The following is a 25,760-nucleotide window of genomic DNA, read 5'->3' as shown; positions in this document are numbered from 1 at the left end:
ATAGTCAACGAAACAATTTCATCATTTATCCTAGATGGTTCGGTCATCCACACTGAGAAATAAGTCGCAAGTTACCAGAACAAGTATCACACCTAAGTCCGAACAAACGAATCAGATCGTTCTTCATGTAAGGGACATCCTCCCCATGAAATTGCACAAAGATTTCACACATTTGCCTAACAATGCATCTTTCATCATATAACTTACAGCACTAGAGATCTAAAACAAGAGGTTAAGAAAGTATCCGCATGATCCACCTTCACGTTCTACGTCAGCTCAGAAATGTAGAAACAAGTCATCACATCGCCTCAGGTTGAGAGTCAGTAGTCTCAACGGACTGTGTTTGAATTCCCGACCCAAGGCCTTTGCTTCCACCTATACTTTCGATCACAAGATCACACAAATGATCTTCGGAACCCCGCTGATCCTGCAACGTATAATCTAAAGCACGTTTCCTAAAGGAAAGGTGTTGATTTACCACAAAGGCAGCCGCAAGCAAGGCAGTGTGCGGTCACATTTACAACTAATAAATGCAGAACATACACGTACAGACGTTAGGAATACCACTGCTGTAAATTCTAAACATCTCACTCGGGCGATAACGCACCTGGATCATCCACACCTACTCTGTCAGGCTGCAGTACCACAATGTATGTGTCTGGTAACAAGCACTATACAAAGTGAGACAAGCGGCTTCCAAACGTTTATCAAGAAAGCGCAGAGTTCCGTAAACTGGTACGTTAATGGCAACTGTTTGACACAAAGTGATTTCTCCTTGGTTACAGACACCAGTGATGTTAAACACAGAGCAGCAGGTAGAGCCACTGAGAAGATCACAAAAAAAATTTTTCATGGCTTAACTGCATACCATTATCATTGATCGTCATAAATGTACTACATATTACATCTTCATGCAGCGTTACGTAACACAGGAAGCCCCGCAACAATGAGAAACCCGCTGTTATTTTTTCCTTTGTTTTTTTTTTTTTTGTTAGTAACCTGGACTGACCTACGTAATGTAGAAACAGAGCCCCATAAAAATGTAGCCAAATTTCCTCTACCTTCAATGTGCACTACCTCACCCTGGGGGGGGATCTCTTAAAATAGCAAAAGACGGCTGCTACCCTCTGTTCGATAAAATAACATCCTCGTGGCAGCTGCTTCCATGTCACTAGCAAGCACACTCTCCCACCATCGTTATAAGCTCTTTCACGTGACTCTTACCCAATGCTTGTCTCTCTCTCTCTCTCTCTCTATGAAATCTGCTACAGCAGTCATGAGGCAGCACAGAGTTTATACCCGATTCCAGCCATTTCTGAGATTCAGTCTACTTTCTTTGACTGCGGACTCTTTTGTCGTGGGGCAGTCATTGTATGCCTCGTGTGCCGAGGACCCTCTCGCGGAATTCCTACAATGTCACCAGATGCATCCACTATCTGTGCCCTCGTCCTAATAAGCGAGCCTTCTGAGCATTCTTCTTTGGATGCCTTGCTGTCGACACCTTCGTCACAGGTTTCCATCTCACTTTCATCTTCTTTATCTTTGAGAAAGAGAAAAAGTTTTCCGGTTACAATGGGGTCACTGCTTCAATTGGAGGCCCCACAAAAAAAAAAAAAAAAAAGGAAAAGAAAAACTGCAAATATTGCCTGTGGTTATCTGACCTATCTTTAATGGGGCAGTGGCACCTTGACACTGGTGGATGATTCCGTGAAACATATTGTACTACATGACAGAGCAATGAGTAAGAAATAATGATTGTGGCGTAGTTGACTAGATATATTGTTGCCAGGTGCTATGCGGGTTGTTTCCTTTTATCTGCAACAAATTTTCATAAAAAGGGGAGTTGCTTAAAGTGGTTTTACTCTCGCCATTAAATTACTCGATGGGGCTGCTACTAGGAAGCCGTATTTATTCTCAATTAGGGGACCAATTAATGGATATTTTAATCAACATTTTAATTACTGACTTTAGGGAGCACATTGCAATTGTAATATTAAAACCTGATCTTCGCACGATGCACCCAAACCACTGACGAAGCACGGAAGTAATTGCAGCGTGTGCCACAGACCTCATTATTTCAGCTCTGCCGTCTGTTGCGGAACCTCACGTGGTCGGCAGAAGAGCGACGGTGACCTAGGTATCTCCGCCCTCACCTAGTGTCGCAGAAAAACATAGTGTTGCACAATATTTGTTTTGTTTTTCCTTTTTCCTCGCAAAGAGCGTTGCGCATCACCACTACATATCAGCGAGTACCGTACCGGGGAAGGGCAAGAGCTGCATCCGGCAGGATGAAATGACTAATACGGCAAGCGACTGCAAACATATGAAGGAACGAAAGGAAGGAAAAAGAAAAACAAAACAAAGATCGTGAAACATACCCGATAAGGCCTTGCCAACATCGCATATGACATTTTTCTGTGACGTTAAGTGAGGGCGGAGATATCAACGTCACCGTCACTCTTTTGGCGATCACTGACAATCACCAGCTGAAATACTCTGGTCTGTAGCGTGCACTGAAATTAATTTAGCGCTTCATCAGTGGCTCGAGCGGATGAGCGGATCATGCGGTGATCAGGCTTTAATACCGGAATTGATATGTGCTCCCTAAAGTCAAAAAGTAAAAAGTTGATGAAAATATCTCCGTTAATTAGTCCCCTAACTGAACAAAAAATTGGTCTTCTAGTAGCAGCCCCATCGAGTAACCGAATGACAAACAAAACCGCCCTAAGGCAAGCTCCCCGTTTTATGAAAATTTGTTGCAGATAAAGGGAAACACCCTGTATATGCCAGACAATGAGGTGCTTCTCCCATGCCAACTTATCTGCTTAGGGTCAACAGAGGATAAGCAGCTCATTCCTCCTGCCAGCAAACTGGACTGGGCCAGCAGAAACTAGACACACTGGCCTCATTCCCATGCCATATGCGGAACAGACTTGATCCACAGATTTTACAAACAATACTTAGAAGTGACATCAGTTTCCATTATGCTTGCATAAAATCACAGGTCCCTGAGAGCATGTCTGTGATCTTCAGGACAGAACAATGTAACTGTTATGGACCCGTCTACCTCCACTACGGTACGACTCTGGTTCTTGTTCGTGCATACTGCGGACTGTTACTGCTTACTGTGGTAATATGTATCACATCATTACAGCATGAAGTTTTAGGGTTTAACCCGATTCTTTCCCAACTTTGCACCCCGAATTGCAGGTTGCCTCTTTAGGGTAAAACCCGATTTTTAGCCGGCAAATTGCCCTCACTGGGACGTCTGTAGGAATGCACACAAAACTTGTTTGGCAGCGAATGCATTTACATCACCGTTTGTACCAAACCAGCACAGTTAGTTTGAGTAACTGCAAATTTAGTAAACTGGAAGTTTTTTTTCACCCGAATTCGCATGAATTTAGAGCACATGTTTATTTGCCCGATTTTTACCCCCTGAATTTAGAAAAAAAAAATTCCGAAAACTTCAGGCTCTACTATCACGCTGTAGCTGGCACTAGAACTGCATGGCGAAAAACGATGCAAGAAACATTGAGTCACACAACTGGACTGGTCAGTGTGCAAAAGACATCACGGGAAAAGATGAAGATAGACGAAGAGCCAGGGACACGTGTTCTTGTACTGACTGGATAAGGTTCGACATAACCTGAAATCACCATCAGCGCACATTAACAAAATGCTGTCTATGTGTGTGCATGTGCTGAAGGTGGTGCTCATATAGATACTGGAACATCCAACTTTTAATTTGTCTTCCCATGTTATGGCAAAGCCAGTGTATTCTACCAATACAACACCACCCTGAATAAGGAGGAAAGAAAAAACTGGAAGACTCTATGCTGATGCAATGAGGCACCCTGCAACAGCATTGCTGCTGACTCACTGAACTGCAGATAGTTTATACAAATACATACTACATTATTATACATTTACATAGCTGGAAATTCCTGCATCACTTCACGGAGCACAGATGCTCGATCAGCTTGCACCTCCCTAACATTACTAGCAAATAAGGTTGCCACGTGGTTGGTATTTAACCAGCATGTTTCTAAATCAGACGCAACATATGAACAATTTGCGGTTGCGTTTCCTGTTTCATGGTGTTTTTCATGTACACTGCTGGACAAAAGTTTACGGAACATGTTCCGCCACTGTCCTTCCTCAGAGTGACACACTACCAGCGAATGGTACCTGTCAGTCACCTCAGTACCTCAGTACTGAGTCACCTCAGTACCTCAGTACTGAGTCACCACAGTACCTCAGTCACCTGGTACCTCAGTCACCTGCAAGCAGGTGACTGAGTTACCTAGGCACATGTCTAAGTCCGTACGGTCAGCTGCTAGCGTGTCACTCTGAGGAAGGAAAGTGGCGGAGCATGTTCCGTAAACTACTGCCCAGCACTGTACGTTGTAACACAAACACTCAAAACGAAACGAACAGTATGTATTTTTGCACAATGCTGAATGAGCACTTTCTTTTCCACTCTCTCCCATTCCATTTCCATCACTCAATCCCCTGCAATAAGAAACTTTGACTGTGAAGAGGAAGATGAACTTGAGAGTGAAGAGGCAGATGCATTCCAGTGTGTGTTGGATAATCCTGAAAGCGTGTTGCTTTCACTCTTGATGATTCAGGGATGAGGTGTGCAGCTCACACCCTTCGGCTGGCAGTTACTGACACATTCAAAGCTTCAGGCTGCAATCGTATTGTTGAGGAATGTCACACACTCAAGAAGAAGTTCCAGGCCCAGTCTGCTTAATTAATTAACTTAATTAATTAAGAAACTTGGACCGGAGAAGCCTGTAACTGACTGTCGGATCAGGTGGGTGTCTACGCCGCATATGATAGTCAGATTGTTCGAACTTTGAGGGTTCGTTGAGTGATTTCTTTCAGAAAATGAAAGCTCCGCTTTGGGCCAAGTGGAAAAACCTGCTGCATCGCTCTAGCCCGCAGAAGAGGTGACAAAAGTGTTGCAGAGAGAGCAGCTCACAGTAGGGGACTTCTACGGCACATGGTGGCTGAGATGTTTCATGGATACTTCAAGGGTTTGTCGCCCTTCACAGACGCATTGTCTCAATCAGTGAAAAGAAAGCAGCGGCAGCTAATGGAAATGGAAGCTTTCTCTGCTGCACTGCACATGGATCCCAGTCTGTTCACCGAGAATGCAGCAATAAGGGCGCCTTTCGCAGACGGGCCACAACGCTAGGTGAAAAAATCAAGCCATAAGCACGTCCCGTATAGTTGTTTTGCTATCTTATTTGACAGCAATCCAATGATGATCGCTCCACCTGCACGAGGGGAAAGGGAAAAGCTAAGACGCAAATTTTTTACCCAAAAACATGGGGGGGGGGACTGAAACCCAACACTTAAGGTGTACTTAACTGTTATTTTATTCCAAGATATCTGCGGCGATCTCCTCGGAATCGAAAGTCGCGATTTTGCCTCATTGTCGCAATGTATTCCGAGATATCTGCGACGATCGCTCCAAAATTGAACATCGCGATCCTCCCTCAAGTCGCTATTGTCCCTCAGTGTCGCGATTCTCCCACATAAAATCGCCTTCTATTGTATCAAGCGTGGACGAAATACTCCTAGATGTCCGTCGCATTCGTCATTGTCACACTGGCACCAGGCGCTACTTCTCGTTGACTGAGCCTCACGAGCACGATATGCTGGCTGGCGCTGCACGAGACGATATGGCCGTGATACTAAACTCGGGGTGCATTTAATGTACGGTGAACAAAGAAATCGCAGCATTTTGGCGCTCAAGTTCGGCTGCATTCAATAAGCGAGCTAATATGGTACTTGCACAGCTGTGCATGAACCTCACATCGCAACAATGTGTCAGAGCGCAAGACAGGCTCGTTTTCGTCTAAGTCACTCGATAGGACCTTGTAATCTCGCACGTTTTCTTCTTCTGTCTGTCGTCTCGGAGAGAATAAATGGGGTTATTTTCACTGCACTCAATTCTCACCGTGTGATACCGAACTGGTTCCAACCATTATTGTTTCACTCTGGAGCTGAACCGGAACCGAACAGTTTTCTTTGAACCGAAACAAAAACTATGATGAAAAACGTTTCAGTTCAATAATGGTTGGTCTATGGTTCAGTCTATAATGGTTGTAAATACAACCATTATACATGTTTCTTAGTAGATTTCTATGTGTTAAGCAGTGTGGAAGGTGCCGTGAAGCTAAAAAAGTGCTCAGCTTTTCCATACGTTTTGGGCTTACGGGTTTACGCACGGCATTCCCATATGTTTTGGGCTTATGGGTTTACGCACGGCTTTCCCATACGTATGAAAGCGCAAAAACAATGGGAGCACCAGTGCTGCTCCATCTGTCGTGCAGCCTCGCAAACTGCCTTTCTCCCTTTCCAAATTCGACTCTATCTGGTTGCACGCCACCGCTTGCTTCTTCGGAAAGTTTCGCCTCCTGTCTTTCTTACTCCGTGGTCTTGGTGCCCGCTTTCCTCTTCAGCTCGATCTTCTGTTCTTCAGTGAGAGGTCATTTTCGTGGTCATCCCATGACCACCTTTTGCAGTAAAATGTGGCACGCATTTCTGGTGATATACTCTACCAGCTACTCCCGAACACACAGACACGTCGTCCGATACCGTGCTGCAAGCCGCAAAGGCAGAGAGAGCGTGCATGGTGTGCAATGCACCTTGCTGCTCCAGCATGGTACAATGCTGGACAAAAGCTTACGGAACGCGCTTCGGCGCATTCATTCCTCAGAGCGATACGCTAGAAGCGAATGGCACCGTATGGACTTACAGACATGTCCCGAGGTAACTCAGTAAATGTCTCTCTCAGATTCGGGGTGTAAAAATCGGGCGCAATTTTTAAACCTGTAATTTGGGGAGAAATCGGGCGATAATTGTGCCTTCGGGTGTTTTTGTTTCTCCTTTTGTCTATTAAGTCCTTTCCTAATCTCTTTTTTTTTTGTTTTTCTGCGGGATCGTGACCTTCCAGCAGTAATCCCCGAAGGCATAGACAGTGTTGACACACATGGGTGTATTGCTGGGAACGTAAGTGACCCATTCTTACATGTGCTATACGTGGCGACCTTTGTTCGTCTTCAGTGGAAACCGTGGAAACGTCACTTGAGGATTTCGTAGTGACTGGAATTCGGGGAGAAATCGGGTTTAACCCGAATTGGTCATAGGCCAGTTCGGGGGGGGGGGGGGAACAACCGGGCAGAATCGGGTTTAACCCGAAAAAGTCACTCCCTATCTATACGGTACCATCTATCGCTGCTCTAGCCAGCACCACTAGTAAGTTTTCACTCATAAAATGCTATTGCATTAAAATCCCTCAAAGTTCTCTCTCTCCAGTCTTACATTTCATCATCGATTGGTTACAGATGTTCTATGACACCTTCACACTTAAAAGTAAAGCCGGTTGTTGTTCAGCATTTTCTGCGCCAGTTTCCCAAAATTTTCGACGGGGTCCAGACATTGAGGCCCGGATAAATGAGGGCAAATTGAGTGGGCAATTTGCCCTCATCTGTCCCCATGTCTCTTTTCCTGACTGTGCAGGATCCGGATAAATGAAGACCGGATGGACGAAGGAAGACTGTACATTCAGAGCCATGAATTCATTGAAAATAGTACTCAGAAAGTGCTCATAAAGTGCCTTTGTAGCTGACATACTGCAAGAAAACATACTTACTGTCGCTTGCTGTAGCATTCGCAACTGTTGTTGATGAATTATCCTGCGTGATTGTTGACGAAGCAGTGGAAGGAAGAGCAAGCATGCCACTTGAAATTTCAATCACCTTGGGTAACTCCGGGCGCTGTTTCTTGGCTGCGTTCCAGTGGAAACAGTAACAGCACCGGAAAGCTGCAAAGCACAATAAAGAAAGCATCGAGGTTTACTGGTGCCACATACCGGAACTTCAGGTGCTGTGGCACTGTCTCTTGACAAGTGTTTACCTAGATATTCGTACTCTTCCTTTAAGGCCATCCCATTATGGCAAAAGCAGCGTGAGCAAATAAGGGCATAGCGGCTACTTGGCCCTTCACCGACCATAAAGTCTATTATCCTGTCGAATGCTGTCCTCTCACGGGGTAGGATAGGCCTAGGAAGGGGTGGGCCTGGGGCAGGACCTGAAACACAATGCAATCACGTTTGACTTGGGCTACTAAAATGTACAATAAGCCTGCATGACGTTGGCACAGATACAGCTGCGGTTCCTGTTGAAGTGTATTATGCAAGGAAAACGGTTCATAATCATACATAATAGTGATATACTGTACCATGTAAACTCAACTCCCCTACGCGATGGGTCCAACCGGCTGTGCTGTCTGAGGTTTTCACTGGGTTTTCTTAGGACCTTCCAAACGAATGTCGGCACAGTTCCCCCTGAAGTCGGCCCAGGACGTATACTAACCCCCCCCCCCCCCTGTCCCCCCACTCCTTCCTGCTGTCCCGTCTCCGCCTGTCCACATCTGTATGCCGCTCGTAGCCACAGTTGCTTCACGGCGCTAATACGTAAGCAAAAGAAAAAGGAAAAAAAAAACTATACGTTCTGCAAGTAGATTTCGTGTGCAGCAGAAGAGGGCCAGGGTGTAAAAATGACGTGCGCTGCAGTGTGCCTTGCTCCCATTCGCCAAGGCCACTGTCTGCTACACATGGGAACGATAGAAAAGTGAACAGTAGGAAACCCGCTGTACATCTTTTGTGTTTTCCGCTTTGTTAAGGAATACAGCGTTAAATACCTGCTGTATTTATGACTGTATTTTTTCGTCTCACTTCGATGTAGTGACACTTTCGTTATTTCCGAAGCACACACGGCTGCGTCGATGCTGGGAGAACGCGATTAAATGTTGTCGCTCCTGCTGGCGGGTCCAAATGGCATTCTGCAGCTAAAGGGATTGTTTGTGTGCTTACGGTGGCTACAGAAACAGTTCAAACATGGTGCACTACCAAGGCTCTGCCTTTGTGGCAGAAAAGAAAAGTGCCCTGGCATGTTGCAGTTTAATGTGTTGTTTTGAGTGCACCGAAGTTTTAATGCCTAACAACAGTGGAGTCTCACAGTTTACCAGTTCGCCCTAGATAGTTGTCTACCCCGCGACACCGTAATCGGAACTCAATGGGTAAAATGCTTGCAGGATGCTCACATGGATGAGCTCATACGAGAGCCAAATAGTTTAAACTTCGGCAAACATGGTGTGTACACTTCCGTTTCTCTTTCGTCGATAAACCGAGAACATCCCCAAAACAAAAAGTGGGACCTCTAATACAGAAATCATAGCTGTTTTAGCCTTCCTGGATGCACTCTGTGCATTCAATGCTCCTTTGTTTACCTTTCTAAAGTGTGCATGCTTCCTCCGGCCAATCAGGAGCATCCTAGAAACGTCATTGTGACGTCATGCACATTGACCCCGCAGACTTGCGAAGTCGGACTAGGCTTAAAAAAAAAAAAAAGACAATGTGTTCTACGCGGGCAAAACCAACTGGAAGTTGTTCACACACCTATTCCCCATTCATCGGTCTTTTTTCCATTACTCCTAATTAATCGATAAAATTTGAATAATTGATCAACTTGATTGATAATTGATAATTGATTAACTTTTTAATGCTCCTGCTTTAGCTGCTCTTGCACCGTAACAGACGACTTTTGGCAACCAATAAAAGTGCTCAGCTGATACGATGTCACCACACCCAAGAAGGAGCTGGGAAAGAAAGCTGTTGTCACAGTGTGGACTCTTGTAAGCTAATTTCCTCAGGAAACGTGCACTTCTCAAAAATATTTTGCGCGGCACTTTCTGAAGCTAGTATGTTCGTACCACACGCTAAAAAAAAAAAAAAATGTTCAAGGTGCCTTCCTGTAATGTAGATATTTCCATTCTGCATACTGTCAACGCTTCATTCAAACATGTTTCATCTGCTTTCCATTGCTGTCTGCGGCTAACGTACATACATCACCCAACTGCCTTTGGGGACTGCGGGTGGAATCGGAGGATTGCAACAATCATGTACTGACTGCACGATTGACACTCAGATTGACTTTTAATACGTTAATACGGTAAAAGTTACCACTCGACAGAGAGTCCCACACACGAGAACACTAAAGCAAAATGTCAGGATGCAGTGGCATGAGAGAGCGAATCATTAGGTGACCCTGCACACCTGATCCTGCTTGTGGTAGCGTTGCGACACCACGAACAGGTAAGACATGTTGAACAGAATCACCTTTTTTTCCTTACACCAAATCAAACCAGAATCAGCTCCATCATGAAGTGCTTTCACAGCCTCGTGATCTTGAACTGAGGCTATCGTCAGCACTGTTATATCGCTCAGAGGAGGCATGCAGACGTTTTCGACAATAAAATCTCTTGTATTAGAGCATGCTTAGATTTTTCCATCATATTAAATGTATTCTTGTTTGACTCTTCTTTGGGTAGGTATCAAATATTTATTCTATACTATTATTTCATTTTATTCAGCAATGTCTTATGCAATAACCTGCTGTTCTGTGCTGTGCTGTTGACACACATGAATTTCTCCACCACGTCCCACGAGCCCCTTTGGGATCACAATAGACAACTTGAGAAAATCCCAGAGTGCTTAGCGCCGCTTTGAACTTTGGGAGCTTACTAATACAGGTGGCCTCCAAACTGTTCCGATTTCTTCCCTATTGGTCCATTGTCCACGACGTGTCAAGGTCAGCGAAAGTGAAACGTGAAGGATCATTCTTCGTTCCCCCACTCAGTAAGCACCCAGGATGCAACGTGTGCACAAGGGGCACTGGGATTTTCTGAAATCGTCTATTGCAACACCGGCAGCCTTGCATGGATAAAGGCACTGTATTCTCACTTTAATGCTCACAGAGGCTAAGGCTCTTGAACATGCCACCTTAATTTGTTTTCGATTAAGAAGCGAAACCTCAACTTTCGATTTTCACACGTTTCACCTGCCGGCAGGAGAATTCTGATCGCTATATGTGCACCCAAATTTTGCACCCGAATTCGCATGAATTTAGAGCAGATGTTTACTTACCCGATTTTTAGCCCCCAAATTTAGAAAAAAATTTTCCTGGAAACTTCCGGCTCTACCTATAATCGACGAAAGGAAGAGGGTGCAGACTAACGGGTGCACCTCCGGGAGTTGTTGGGTATTTAGGAGGCTCCTTGTTATTAAACCATTTCCTGTGTCTGAGAGCTTTTTCCTGTTTGTCTGCGTGTCCAGTGTCTCTCGGTTATTCATTCTTTTAACTACCTATATAACATTGCCTACGGGTTGCTTATATGACTTGAGAGGACTGATGTTGGTGGTTGAAGGAACTGTCAATGGAACTGCCAACAAAACCTTGCAAAGGAAAACGCCTGACTACTGTATATGGGATGTCCAGTACCTCACGAACACACAAAAATTATGCGGACTCTACTGCAGTCGAGTAAAAGTTATAGTAAAAGTTGGGAAGGGTGGTACGAATCCAACCCGGTCCCGGTTTTGTTGTCGCTCTGACATGGTTTCATTCTGCTGTTTCACACACAATGATATCTTCAATATTACATTGTGTGCATTCTGTGGAATGGAACATTACCTCGTACCTGAAAGATGGTTATTCGAGCAACAACAAAGACATGCCCGTCGGTTCCGGAACCACAGACTCGGTGGAACTCAGCTTCGGAACTCAGCTTCAAAGCAAAATGGTAGTTGAGTACCTTGGGCATATTTTGAGTGTGAAGATCCATTTTTTCTGCATGTAAATAAGGGTCCCCTTCCGTGGTGCTAGGTTGTTTTGGTTTATGAAAGCGTGTCAATTACGCAAGTACGTGTGGCACTTTATGGCTACGCTTACCGTATTTGCACGATTGCAAGAAAAGTTTTTTTTTCTTCAAAAAATGGTGCCACAAAAATGGGGGTCGTCTTGCAATTGAAACCATACACCACACCTCCCGCCAGACGAGGGAGAGAGCGCAAACGCCAGACAAAAGGGGAAGAGCGAAAGTCGAGCCCACGTGACTTACTTCTCCCTCACTTGTAAGCTGTGTCTCGTGTCTTTCGGTGCCAGTTGCGTTTCGCATTCGCACATGCGTTTCGTGATGGCCCCAAAGTGCGTTTTCCACTCTGCCACGTTCAAGCGGAAAGTGATTGAAGCAGGTGAAACCACGAAAAACAACGTTGAAGTTGGACGGCATTTCGGAGTTTCCAAGGAAAGCTCCGAGCCAAGAGCCAAGCTCTGGGCTCTGAGCCAAGTAATCACATGGATTTTGGAAGCGTGGAGGGGGCAATCCCCGAGAACATCGTAGTGCGCGAAATGCAGCATCTCGAACGCGATGGACGGTACTGGAGACGACTTGCTGTGGGACGACTCGGACAAGGAGAATAGGGGTGATTCAGACGTATGTGAAAGCTGAGTGTTCTTAATAAAGTATGTTAGGTGGCAATTTTTGTCTTTTTTCCCCCTATTTTTGCGATCATTTTTAGGGGGGGTCATCTTGCAATCGGCAGCGTCTTGCATTCGAGCAAATACGGTATCTTATTATTGCTGTAAAATGAACAGTGTATGTTACGATATATCATACAGTAGCCAACTCAGCAAATATGCTATTGTTTTTGTACCAATACCTTAATCACAGCCATACGCCCACGTTTCTGCTGTTGAAGGCAACCTCATAACAACAAAAACGATACTGAGATTACTTTTTCCATCCATGTCATTCCTTGTAAGGACAATGAAGCACGATTGATAACTATGAATTTAAAAAAAAAAAAAGAAACTGCCGAGTTTGCGTTGTCAGCTCCTTTGTAGAATGCGTAGCTTCAGATTCCTGAAATGCTCTCGTAAGCATGACGTCACGCAAATCTCGCTCCACCACAACTCGTCAAGGCTTACACGAATATGATGCAATCAGCTCATAACCAGCCCTGTTACAGGGTGTCTACCAAACTGCAGCCTTCAAATTCCCTGACTTTTCCATGTTTTCCCTGACTATTTCGAGCTAATTCCCTGACAAAAACAAAAGGGAACTTGGTGCCTGCTCATACGTTTTGATACCATATCCAACATGAAACAGACCATTTATTAAGTATTAGTGAGGCTACCCTACTTTTCTGCGTCAGAGCTTGTCATAGTGGTGAACTGCTACTCGCAGTAACGTTGCTGCGGCATCGCCTCTCAACCACCGGTCGGCACTCGCCATTCGTCGCGCATCATCACGGCACTTTGTCTGCGATTTTCCCTGACTTCAGCTGCTTTTCAGCCAAATTCCCTGACGATTCCCTGACTTTTCCAGTCACATCAAAATTCCCTGACTATTCCCTGTTTTCCAGGTTTTCCAGGTTGGTAGACACCCTGTGTTACTACGTGGCATCCATTCCATCTGGGAAATCAACACATCTTTACTTTAGAAAAGATGTACAGGACCTGCGAAACAGCAGAAGTGTCTTTTGGTGTCATACTACACTTAAAGAGACTGTCGCATCCGGGAACCCATCTATGAAACAGATATCGCTATGTTTGGCATTGGGCGACAATCTACCCGGCTACTTTTTTCGCAGCTTTTTTTTTTTAAAGTGGCCAGATAATAAATAAACAAATTTTAAAGATCAGCGCTGCTTCCGTGGCTGCTGGAGCTCCTGCAACGTGACGTCACTCTTTTTTTTTCCTTTTTTTTAAATTCTGCGTTAGCGCCGCGAAGCAACTGTGGCTACGAGCGGCGTACAGACGTGGGCAGATGGAGGGAGGACAGCAGGAACGAGTGGGGGGACAGGGGGTTAGTATGCGTCCTGGGCCGACTTCAGGGGGAACTGTGCCGACATTCGTCTGGAAAGTCTTCGGAAAAACCCAGCGAAAACCTCAGGGACAGCACTGTCGGTGACAGGATTCGAACCAGTGTCTCCTCCCAGTCTTGGCATGGAAAGTGGCCACCCTAACCACTACGCCACGGGAGCTGGCTCGTCACTCTCTAAGCGGAGAGAGAGAGAGAGAGCGGCGCTCAGAGGAGGAAAGACGCCGCTCAGACGTCCCGTAAGTGTATAAAACACCCGCAGCATTCCTTTTCTCGAGCTCGCACCCTTGTTGGTTCTTAGGGAGTGACATTTTCTATTTTCTAGTTTTTCCAGAGAGGGAATTTTGGAATACTCTCAGCATCCGGCATCTGCTCTGGTCATTTCCGTCGAATAACAGTCAAACTGCGCCACTATTTCGCGTGGGATTTTCAACATCGTGGGAGGAATATATTGAGGAGTAATAAAACGACACTATAGTTTCAAAATCGACTGGAACCGATGTGACCGACTTGGAAAGTCTTATATGACTCATACAGGGTTTGAGTTTGATTTTAGAAAAAAAACAAAAACATACAGAGCTATTTTGCTGGAAGCATTCTTTGCTTGGCTTCATGTCACCTGTTGGGAGGATACCCCATATGCAAGCATTGAGAGCCACTGTCAACCGAATTTCACGGTGACCTTGCTTTCCGTATCTAGGTAGGCATAAACACAAGTGGACACATTTCAGAAATTCTGCAGGTTCCTTACCATCTCACTTGAATGACTATCATTTCTATAATCAACAAATATGTACAGTCAACCCTCGATTTATGAACCTTCGATTTATGAATTCCCTCGTTTTATGAACACGAGCACGAGGAACCAAACTTTTGACATGCATTTTTCCCTCGTTTTATGAACCTCGATATTCGAATAATGAATGGAATTTCTGGGAACCAACTAAGAGTTGCCCAGCGTTTTTGACCTCAATTTATGAACGGATCGTTCCGAGGTCAACAGAAACCTGCAAAGGGATTATTCCGTGGTCTTATGAATGACGCCTGAATAGACAAATCGTTTTCCAGGTATTGCACCCTCGGTTCTTAACCCCTCAAAATCTTAATAAACGGGTCTTCCGGGGTCGCACAAGGGGCGACCAAGTGTTCCTGACCTCGGTCGCTGTCACCCGGAGATTAATAAACGGAGGTTACAAATCTCTGAGGAAATCCGAGATCAGTCGAGTGCGAATCAGGTGACATCTCTTCTTTCCAAGATTGACACAGCAGAAGGCATGGTCGAAAGCAAAATTACACAGTATATTGCATTATAAACACAGTCTGAACTCGGAAATACTGTTCCATTTGCTCGATAGTACTCACTTAACGGAATTTTCGATTGATGAATCCCTCGATTTATTAACGATTTTTCGGGGAACCGAGGGTGTTCATAAATCGAGGGTTGACTGTATTTGATTTTCAAATAACAAGGGCCGGACAAATGCCTTATTCTTGGTTATGAGTTACCATTAGAAGAGCAGTCATCATACCTCCCGATCGTCCACTCACCATGCTGTCCATTCCTGTGTATCATGCCCGGAGGAGCCACTACGAGGCGACGCTCGTCATGTGGTGCGTTAGCAGAGGAGGACACTTTAAGGCTGGACTGAGAGAGCTTCTGGTAGTGTGAAGGGGGGCCTTTAGAACTAGGCATGCGTCTGCGCAACTCTAGGGGAAGAGGATCGCCGGGAGTCAAAAACGGAACTGCACTGCTCAGAAAGCAGGTGAGGAAAAAAGCTCAGGAGTTGTGCATATTATAGCAGAAACTCATATGAACATGCAAACGTGATGGAATGGGACAATGGAACTCATCAATACCAGTTAGAAACACTCCACACCATTGTAACATATTCACACCTTTATTAGATATTCTCCCACACAAGATGGAGCTGCAGGTTAGAAAACAAAACAAATCTAAGGTAAAGGATTCAATGAAGCACACTGAAGGCTTCCCAAACTTACCTCGCTCTGGCAATGCTAACTGCTTCATCTCTACCTTTTCTTCAAGATGCTGTAAAGCAACAATACTTATACATCAATGGCACTGTAACCACTGCAAAAATTACAGGACCAAAATGGACGTGCCATCCATACTAAAAGAAGAACCCAGAGCTTGAGGAGCTCACAGTACTAATATCTTTGCTCCTTTGCAGCCATGATCATGGCCGATTGTCATAGAAAGCACTTGAACAGAACATGTCGTGTCCTGACTCCACACAAAAGGTTCTATATCGTTTGCTAGTTTACAATTAGTGCTACCTACAATTCCTTATTCTGACAGCTATGCAGTTTCCTAGTTTGTGGATGAAAATGCATCTTCCTTTCCTCCATTGCTGCCACCACCATTTTATATGTCGACTGCAGTGCATCACCGCACGCTATTGAATTTAAAGCCTAAGTTCAGCCAAGAAGACTTCTGACCATGGGGCACATCGCCTTTCAATCGTCCAGCTCAATCAGACAATCCCTGTATTCATAGGAGAAGTGGCACACACGGCACCATTCAGCCCCATTGCTACGCCATTGTTGCTATGGCCCTTCCGGCCCAATAGTCACTGGATGCTTGCTACTTTTACGACACTTCCGATTTCAGAACCGATATATGGCCTGGCCAAATTCGACCGAATTCGTCACGAAACTCCGGTTGGAAACACTTCAGTCCTGATTTCAGTTTGGAATGAATTTAGATGATTTTCGTGCCGTACGGTTCATGCTTGAGGTTCAGATGCTCAAGGTCACACACCTTACCACGCACATAAGCACGCTCGCCCCAAAGTTTCGCGTAACACCATCTACATTTCGCAAAGGAACGCAATCCTCTCCTATTTTTCCCGTCTAGGGAACCTTGTCACTTTCTACTCAGCATGACTCACTCAGGAGAGTCATGGCCTCCCTACTCCCCCTGGAAGCTAGGCCACCTGCCGAGAAGGTCGGCACGAGAGGGAACTGGTCAACCTCTGGGAGAACAGCCAAAATTTCTAGGGTCGAAGTTTCTCGACAGGAAGAACCGTCTTCAGCAACTATTTTATGGGTTTTTCGTATGAATTTTGTACCACTGTGATATTAATCTCTAGCTTAAAATCAATTACCATAACACCCTTAGACCAAACACACGCTAAAAACAGGTGGCAACAGGCACTGCACTCTGCTCAAAAACATGCAGACACACATCGCATATCTTTGACATGAGATCGTAGAACGTGAAAAAAACAATGTGCAAGTTTCCGGCGATAACGATTCACTGTAGAATCAATGATTCATTGTAGCAGGTCCTCAAACCTGAAGAAGTGCAGCCTACTGCACGAAAGTCTCGTTGTTCACAAATTAAACTGTTCAATGCTCTCAACCGTTTTCTCTTTACTTTGACATCAGCAGCGACAGGTTCCCAAAGCATATGTGCCCCAAGCACCCTCTTCAAGACCTCTCGATTGCCCATAACACTCTCTCATGCAAGCACTTTCTAATATGAACAGCATGGTACACACACACACACATACTATATATATATATTTATGTATATCAGTCCATCACTTTTTTGCTGTTCATAGCGAATTGCACACTGTCAATAAAATTAAAGACAAGCACAGGAAGAAAGTGACAGCTCCTTTCTACTCATATGCTGCTATAACTTTCTGGGGAACTACTCTGACATCCAGGGGGGAAAAGTTCTTGATGCACACTAGAGGTATGTTTACTAGCGTTGTAGTGGATGAGGCAATTAAGCATGGAAGGAAAACACAACACAAGCCTCACAACACACAGTTGTATACTACTTCGACATTGAATCAACATTTTCATCTGCATTGAAGACAATGACAGGTAAATGCAACCAGAATTTTAGGACGACACGTCACACGGACTACATCTAGCTAAGAAACTTCTAGACTCGCAAACTTTTGACTCAACCAGAAAGTTGTTAAAACTTTTGGCGTGCTTTTGCTCAAGTTCAGTTCGTACAAAGATTAAGCTTTTCCCTTCCTTAGTTATGGTTTCATGTGACATTGTGGTTACGATGCTCAATACAAACATAAACCAACTGTTCATGGTAGGCAACAACGACAACTGGAAGCCAGTGATAAAATACTTACAATGCTTCTTTTCAGAGTTTCAGGATCATATTTTTCTAAGATCTCTCTAGCCACCTTGAACGTCTCCGTTTCCATGACATTATTTAGGACTGACTTCTTTTCCCTTATAAGGTCAGCAAGCTCTTCATTCTTCAACTCTATTTTTCTTCTAAAATACCACTGTAGTAATTTCTTAAGCACCATTATTCTGCAAACAAAAGTCGGTATCAGTCGAGGTAACACACACAGGTTTCAACAAAGCTATCACTAGGATTGCTCATTTTCTTACGACAGGTGTACACAAAGACCAAAGCAGACGTGTGAATCAAATGCAAACCGTTGCTGACAACTCTTGCTACTAATAGAATTCTAATGTGTGTAGCCAATGTGAAATGACAATCTGTAAACACAAAGGTGCACACATTGCTTGTGTGTCTCACTCTGTATGTGACACATCAGCACTGCCCATAGTTGCGACCACTTGCACTGCACTTGCTACCAATTGCAACACGAGCTTTTCTCCTAGCATGTATAACCATGAAGAATTGGAAATCCCCATCTTGTAACTACTTAGTACTAACTGCTACTCATTTACAATCAGTCAAAGTTGAAAAATATTTGTTGCACTCTGAGGAGTTTCCAATTTTTATGAGCATCATTTGTAGACAAAAATATGAATGAAAGAGCGTGTTCGAGACCCTTGCTTTTTTATGCATGCATGTACCATTCATTTCACTTGAGGAACATGTGAGCCGGGCAGCCGGGCACATCCATGACATGGAATATATCTGTCGTTCATGTGTGCTGACGTTGATGCCATGCACCTCAGCTTTGAAACATTCTCTCCAGTGCTGAGGTCTCTCAGCATCACAGCTCTGAAGTAATTAATTATAATGAACTACATTACTGTAATTAATTATTTACAGAGCACTTTTCACTACTCAGTACTTTTTAAAATTAGTAGTATCTCTAAAATAACGTAATTACTACATAACGTACTCAAGGACCTGTTACATTTTGGGTTATATTTGGTTCTCGCTGTTTCTGCACTGACCAGTTTTTTTGTTTTTTTTTCATTTAATTCCGAGGCTAACAATCACATTTATTATATCAGCGACACTCATAAACCAGATGTGAATAGCTAGAGGAGGACAACAGCAAGTTCTACAGGGGATAAGTTATTTATTTATTTATTTATTTCGACACCGAGTGCCCACAAACAGCTGTTAGGCCTACGATAGCGGTGCACCATACATAAAGAAGAGGACAGAAATACAAATTTAAAAATACAAACAAACAATCTAATTCATGCGAACAAATTAAACGCTACAGGAATGCAACATGCGCTTGAGATTGATACCTGAATTGGCATTAAAAATGTCTAGGTGATTGTTACTCGTGACGTAAACATTAAAAGTCATCTGCATCCATGATATTGGGCAGCATTTGTCTGGAACAGTGGGATAAAAAGGACAAACTGTGTGCATTTGCCTCGGCTGAGCATGCATATTTACAAAACTAAGCAGCAAGGAAGAGTCAACTGATCCGTGAATAAGCGGACCGTTAAGGAGGACAACAGTGAAATCTCAATTGACTTTATGCTGCACTGGTGAAAAATGGGACACGTAGCTTATGGCATGAAGTGGTCGCACTTCTAATGTGTGAGTTTATGCAGCTCTTAACAACATCTGATGCTCTCTGAACTGAGACTGACAACTAATGATGCTACCACCAAGCAGAAATTGGCATACACTGCATGTAGCCGCACGCCGTCCAAGCGAATGATCATCCGAGGTACAACAAAACATGCATGTACAGAACATCTTGTTCAACTTCCCTCCGGGAAGTCTACCCAGATGACACTCAAGATGAACGTTTCGAGGGATATCCTGAGAATCACGTGTTTCAGGCGAGTGATCATGAAAATCCTGTAAAAATTTGCCTCACGTCGTCGCAACACGGAATTCCCGACACCCTGCCTGACCTCTCTGAATGAAAAGGGGGGGGGTGCCCCGGCCCGCTCCGGCGATTGCAAACTCTCCGCCTATGCCCAGCATCATTTTTGTCTCACGTGCTTATGCGTGCCGCCCCGTCCCAAGGTCAGGGTCACAATAAGCGCCAGTAAAAGTACCACGTCTATCCATGGTCCACCATGCGGTACTGTTACCACGTGCCTCCAACTGTTGTTCTAGAAGCAGCAAGTATTTGAAATCTGTCCTAGTTTCATTAAGTTCAATTCCCTGTAACAGTCCCCCAGAGACTCTGTCAAAGAGGTAAGAATATTAGAGGTGCAAAGATATGGCCTCTGTTACTTTCCATCATGGTGAGCCCAGTTGGAGGTTTTGGTGCCATAAAACGACAGAAAAGAAATACAAGCAAGCTCGAGAATCCATTCAAATGTCATGGTACGGCTCGCGTCAACGTTAACTTGAACACCGCTTCGGCCAAAAAAGCGGGAGGAGAGCCACCCCGGCAGCGCCTAGCAGAAGACAACGAGGGCCTTCATAACGAGGGTCACCCATCCAAGGGCTCATTCACACATGCGCTTCAAACAGCGGCGCCGCCTCAGCGTTTGCGGCGCAGCTGAGAGGGGCCTGTCACACATAGCTGAGCCGCCAGCCTGCAAATGCGCTTCGTTGTAGTTGTTGTCGTTGCTACGTCAAGATCGTACAGACACTTCCAGCGCTCTTCCTTCAAAATTACATTGTGAAGCATGTTATCTATTTTACCATTATTGTGAACATTTCTGCTACCATGATCAATAGTTGAAGCGGTGAACACAATACAACACAGATGCAGAGGAAGCGAGACACGTGTTTACCTTCCTACGACCAACACACGGTCGCACACAAGTCGTATTTATTTTTGTCGATTACGTGGTTCACGCAAATTCACAGCTCATCGTTGACGGCTCGGACCACAAACAACTATTGGTGACAATGAATTTACTCACACGGTAGCACCAAACACACACACACAGAAAGGATAAAAGATACCAGCACGGTATCAGGAGGCCCGCCGGCACGAAAAGGAAGGTACTTCCACCTTTTAGAGCGCTCTGATTGGCTCGATGAAAAAGCGTTTGTGGAACAAGCTGCGACACAAAGCGGTTCTCGAAAACCGTCTGAAAATGCCTCGCGCTGCCTCAAGAAACGCATGTGTGAAGTGGGCCTCAACTGTTAACAGATTACCAAATCACTCTCCGCCGTTATTTCTAACAAGCACCACCAGGGTTTGCAGGCCGACATGGCATTCAAGTTAACTCTGATGCGAGCTGTACTAGTTTAAAGGACAACAGAATTCAAAATATTCTGCCAATCTGTTTACCTCATAATGCAGTGTGTAGCAAAAACATGTGGAATTCGACCGAGATTTACATATATTCGGTGAAATGTCGCCATCATCGTGATACAAATTTGGCCGCGGAGCGCTCTGAGCCCCTGGTGAGCGTCGCCGTGCCACCGTAGCAGACAACAGAAGTGATGGACGTTGTTCCACCCGTTGGAGCTCCTGACGTTTAGTTCGCTGTTGTCATGCGATCGGGGGGTAATTTCTGCAACACCACACATTTATGCATGCTAGCGAAATGTCTCCTGTCTGCACTAGAGCGTCTTACAGACTTCCTTTCGACAACGGGAGGTCAGGATATTTCCTGGGCGAATGACACGACAGACAGCATGACAGACATGACAGCACAGACATGGTGCCACACTTCAACCGACGTTTATTGCAAAGACAACCCTACTGAGGCTGGCCCCCAAATCCTTTCCAAGAAAGGTGACCTGATTCCCCCCAAGGGTAAGAGACTTGATGCTCACACTGTTGTTGTCTCCTCTTGCGTTCGCCCAGCACACGTTTCACCAATCTGACATGCTCTAGTCAAGTCTGTCATTGTTTCCGAAAGACGGGAACTTATCCTGGCCGTAAATCCGTCTAGGCCTAAGTGCGCCGCACATTTTGTTGACAAAGACTTCGTAACAAATCCGGAGGTGCTCATTAGCGTACTGTATTCCTCACGCAAACGGAAGGGAGAAATCGTCCCGTTCACTCCGCGTTTCGGCATCTGGTCCGTCCGATCCCCGCCGCGGATGACAAAAAAGGTACGAACCCCTAAATCACTGGAAACGTTGCCTTCAGACTTCCACGAGACCCAGAGCCTGGTATTTTTTAATGCGTTGTTCAGAATTTGCCATGTAACACCATTCACCGGTGGCCACCCACTGGAGCACAAGTAATACCTGACGTCATGCACTCCACAGCTGCCCCCAAAATGCTCTGCAAGAGCGGAAACGCTCGTAATTGTCAAAGATATGCCCATCCGTACACCGTGCTCACAAACTACTGGTGGCACCGGAATTCAAGTAAAGTTTACGCCTGGTTTGGTCCTTTTCATGTGATCGCCAAATTTCGTTTCTGTTGTCCTTTAATATAGCATGCTGAAATCTGATGCTGGCAACAGCAGTGTCGAATCAATGCCGCATTTATTTTGTTATACATGGTACGCACTCCAAATAAAAATGAAGCACTACTTACAAAACAGGAAAAAGCACTAGGGGTATGGCACAGAGCAGCTGTCCATGCACAGTGTCTGGGAAGTACCAGATATAGGTAATGACGACAACCAGGATATAAAACAAACAGGAGTAGGAGATGAGGGCACCAACAAGACGCTTCTGTTGTTTTTCTTTCGTGTGCTTGTAGTCATTGATGTCCGCAATTCTCTGGGGACAAGAAAGCAAATGTTTGGCCCATGAGCACTTGTACAATTTGTGAACCCTCAAAAGAAGAGACAGTCATAGGCTACCACAGCTGAAACACTACACTTAAAAAAAAAAAAAAATTTCATTAAGACTAGTTTGAGGGCTTCGTGGCATAAAATATATGCCGAAACGACATACGACCACGTGTAGCATGAAGTAAAACCTTGTTTATCGACAGCTGTGGTTGTTGCTCAAAGGTTTGAGCACCAGCAACGGCACTGATGTCATCCACTGTCACAAGGTGCTCACCAAATTTTGGTGTGAACCTGTAGAACGAGCAGGTTTTACTTTGTATATGTGATGTCCCAAATCAGGATCCAGGGGTAAATGCACCCGGAAAAAATGTCCTCCGAAGAAAAAAACTGGGGAACCTAGTACCTCTAAGAAAATTTATATCAGTATTTAAAGTTTTTCCAAAAGACAGTTCTTGTTGTTTCTTTGCCTATGTCAGGGGCACTGTGGATGACCAGGGTCAGCCTGGATGCATTTACTCTATTGTTTCTTGGAATGGAGGGGCCCGTATAGTCACGAGGCTCCCGAGGCGCAACGTATGGTGAGAACCATGTCTTCACCCCACATTTCCACGTGCAAGAGGAACCAATTTTAACCGCTGGACACACCTGAGTACTTTTTTGCTCCATGCTCCTAGCAAAACGTCATTCCGAACGACATCGACCACTCCTGATTTGTGGAACTGGGCAGCGTACACAATGTTGTGACATGTGTGACATCACGTCGGATATATTTCTTAGTATTATAAGATGATGATGATCATGATTGGGCGTTTAGTGGCGCAACGACAATAAAGTAGTATTATAAGAGAGAAACAAAATAAGAATATATCCCAGCGATGTGTGCACATTGTCTCAACAAACGTGAGAATTGATTCAGTATACTGTAAACGTGTTTTTGTTCGGAGTGTGTTAATTTTCGCAAATTTCGCGCCCCCTAAAAATTGTGAAAAATTTTACTCGCGAACACAGCTTTACGTTTATCCCGCGAGAGGAAACAGCCCTGAAATCGGGAAATTTAATACTCTAGAATAATTTTGCAAATGACAGAATGCACGATTTGCAAAAATTAATATATCACGAATCAAAATACGTTTACAGTATTCCCTGCGTGTAATTGTTCCGACTTAATGTCGTAGGACATGCCGCATGCAATGGACATTAATTTCAGCAAAAAGCAGTCCACATACTTCTAAGTATATAGGCTTAACAAACGGTTAGGTGATTTATTAGGCGATCTGAGCATGAGGGGTTCAAGACTGGACACATTGGAACCAGGGTTTCCACAACAAGACCACGCGTTCCAAAAGTGGATGCTTCGCAGAGGTCTTTTCTTTTTTTTTACAGGGAACATTTTTCTTGGTTCGCCCAAAATCATGCTCCTCATGAATTCTGGCCCTATTTGTCAAAGGCAATGCAAGCCTTTTATTTTTAGCATGTTCTTTACCCATAATATGACACGTATTTCCAAGATAAATATGTCAGTGTAATGATCCTTCTGGCTATGATATTGTGGCTGTGTCACAAAGAAAAGATTGTTGTGTGTTACAAATGTTATAATGTATGACAACACTAAGATTTCATTCATACCTTTTCTATGTCTTCTAAAAGGTCCTTTGTTCCCGGTTTGCGCTGCACAAAGTAAAGCAAGTCGGTTGTGAAACATGCGGCTAGGAAAATGAACAAACACATCAAGATGCGCAGGCCATGTTACTCAAGCACATATGCAAACGTAGGAGTATTTTCCCCCTTCAAGCTTCACACAAAAGCAGCTCAACAGAAAAATTATCAGTGAAACGTGCACTGAGCTGGTGCTGTGTATCTGTTGCAAACAAAAATAATTTTCCACACAATGAATTTGTTCCTTGGGTTTCTAGTAGTTGTCAAGACATAGTGCGGAAAACAATAATATGGGATGCTGCCATTGAATTCTTATTTTTTGCCATTCAATATACATGTAATAGCTTTCAAGCATTGTGGGCATGTCTTAATAACTTTCACATTCGCAGATCCCTTTCACCTAACTGAAAAGCGAAAGTAAGAATCCACCACATGTGTACATTTAATGAGAGATGTGCTTAGGTACTGTGGCTCCGGGCCAGATTCACGCAGGTAGGGATGGCATAGGAGGGACTGAAAATAAACCCCAACCCAAATATACTGCCTTGTAGATGATGGGCTGAATGGAGGCCGTGGCAATGATACGACTTTCTGCACTACAATGTTAGTGCATACAGTTTCTCATCTGTTTGTTACAGTTTTTGGTTGTTTCTTTCACTGAGGATGAGAAATGCCACAAATGCCGTATGTGTTGTGCATCTAATCTCCAGATTCTCAAGCCTTTATCTTCAAGACAGGTTGCATAACGTCGAGAAACAGTGTTGATGCGGGCATAGGCTGCTAATGTGCATGTTATATTGATCTTTCATAACCTTTTAAACGTTCAACTTCCTTGCAGTTCTAAAGCTGCAAAAAAGGCAACACAATTTCCCGTAGCGAAGCGTTGGCGTAATTCAATTTGCGGGTGAGAGAATGTTGTACCAGTGTATACTCTCATTAGAGGAGTGATTTCACATTCCCGTGTAGCGAGAAACGTGTGGGCGCATGACACTACCTTGACTGCTACAGAAGAAACTTAACTTCACGGTTGATAACACACGCGTGCAGTGTCATGCAAGACAAATTAAAATGATTGAGAAATGGCAACGTCGTCGACAATCTTGGTGTGCACAATTCCAACCGGGTGTATTCCAAGCGAGCGTTGGACACTTCTGAAGCCTGCTGCTCCACAATTTCGAAATAAGGGTTACATATAAACGCTTTCAGCGGTACACTGAAGAGCTTCCTCTGCTGTATGTATTTGATACGCAATATCCTTCACGTGGTGACTTTCACATCCCCAAATCGGTACGTGGGCCCCGTCAGCATACTTCACCTTGAATCTGGACCACAGTACCCCCATGCTTGCATGTGTTTGTCCTCAGTCGCCTGGTAGGGTAAATTTTGTGTATGTCTTTAAACAACAAACAAAATAGTAATTACAGAGCCAGAAACCCTGTTTTGAAACAGATTTTCGAACGCTGCTCCATCTCACACTAACCGGAAGCACGAGTAAACGTCACCGGAAGAGATGTGCTGCC

The 25,760-nt window shown here is 44.5% G+C and overlaps 1 protein-coding gene across 2 annotated transcripts; it reads right to left on the bottom strand.

Annotated features, from left to right (window-relative positions):
* Positions 1-12: 12 nt before the first annotated feature.
* Positions 13-25,760, bottom strand: LOC135386053 (endoplasmic reticulum junction formation protein lunapark-A-like). Of its 2 annotated transcripts, XM_064615775.1 has the most exons (9): positions 25,556-25,759; positions 24,211-24,252; positions 22,383-22,570; positions 17,871-18,057; positions 15,745-15,793; positions 15,292-15,450; positions 7,936-8,109; positions 7,673-7,843; positions 13-1,540 (listed from the first exon to the last, which is right to left on the bottom strand). In XM_064615775.1, exons 1-9 carry the CDS (start codon positions 25,580-25,582, stop codon positions 1,323-1,325), a joined length of 1,215 nt encoding a protein of 404 aa, XP_064471845.1. In that variant the 5' UTR covers positions 25,583-25,759; the 3' UTR covers positions 13-1,322. The 2 variants fall into 2 exon arrangements, with proteins under 2 accessions (XP_064471845.1, XP_064471846.1); XM_064615776.1 differs by lacking the exon at positions 15,292-15,450 and having other exon boundaries at positions 25,556-25,760.

This window comes from Ornithodoros turicata, chromosome 2 (assembly GCF_037126465.1).
Source record: "Ornithodoros turicata isolate Travis chromosome 2, ASM3712646v1, whole genome shotgun sequence".
NCBI classification, from domain to species: Eukaryota; Metazoa; Arthropoda; class Arachnida; order Ixodida; family Argasidae; genus Ornithodoros; species Ornithodoros turicata.
This window is presented reverse-complemented; position numbering and strand designations above follow the sequence as displayed.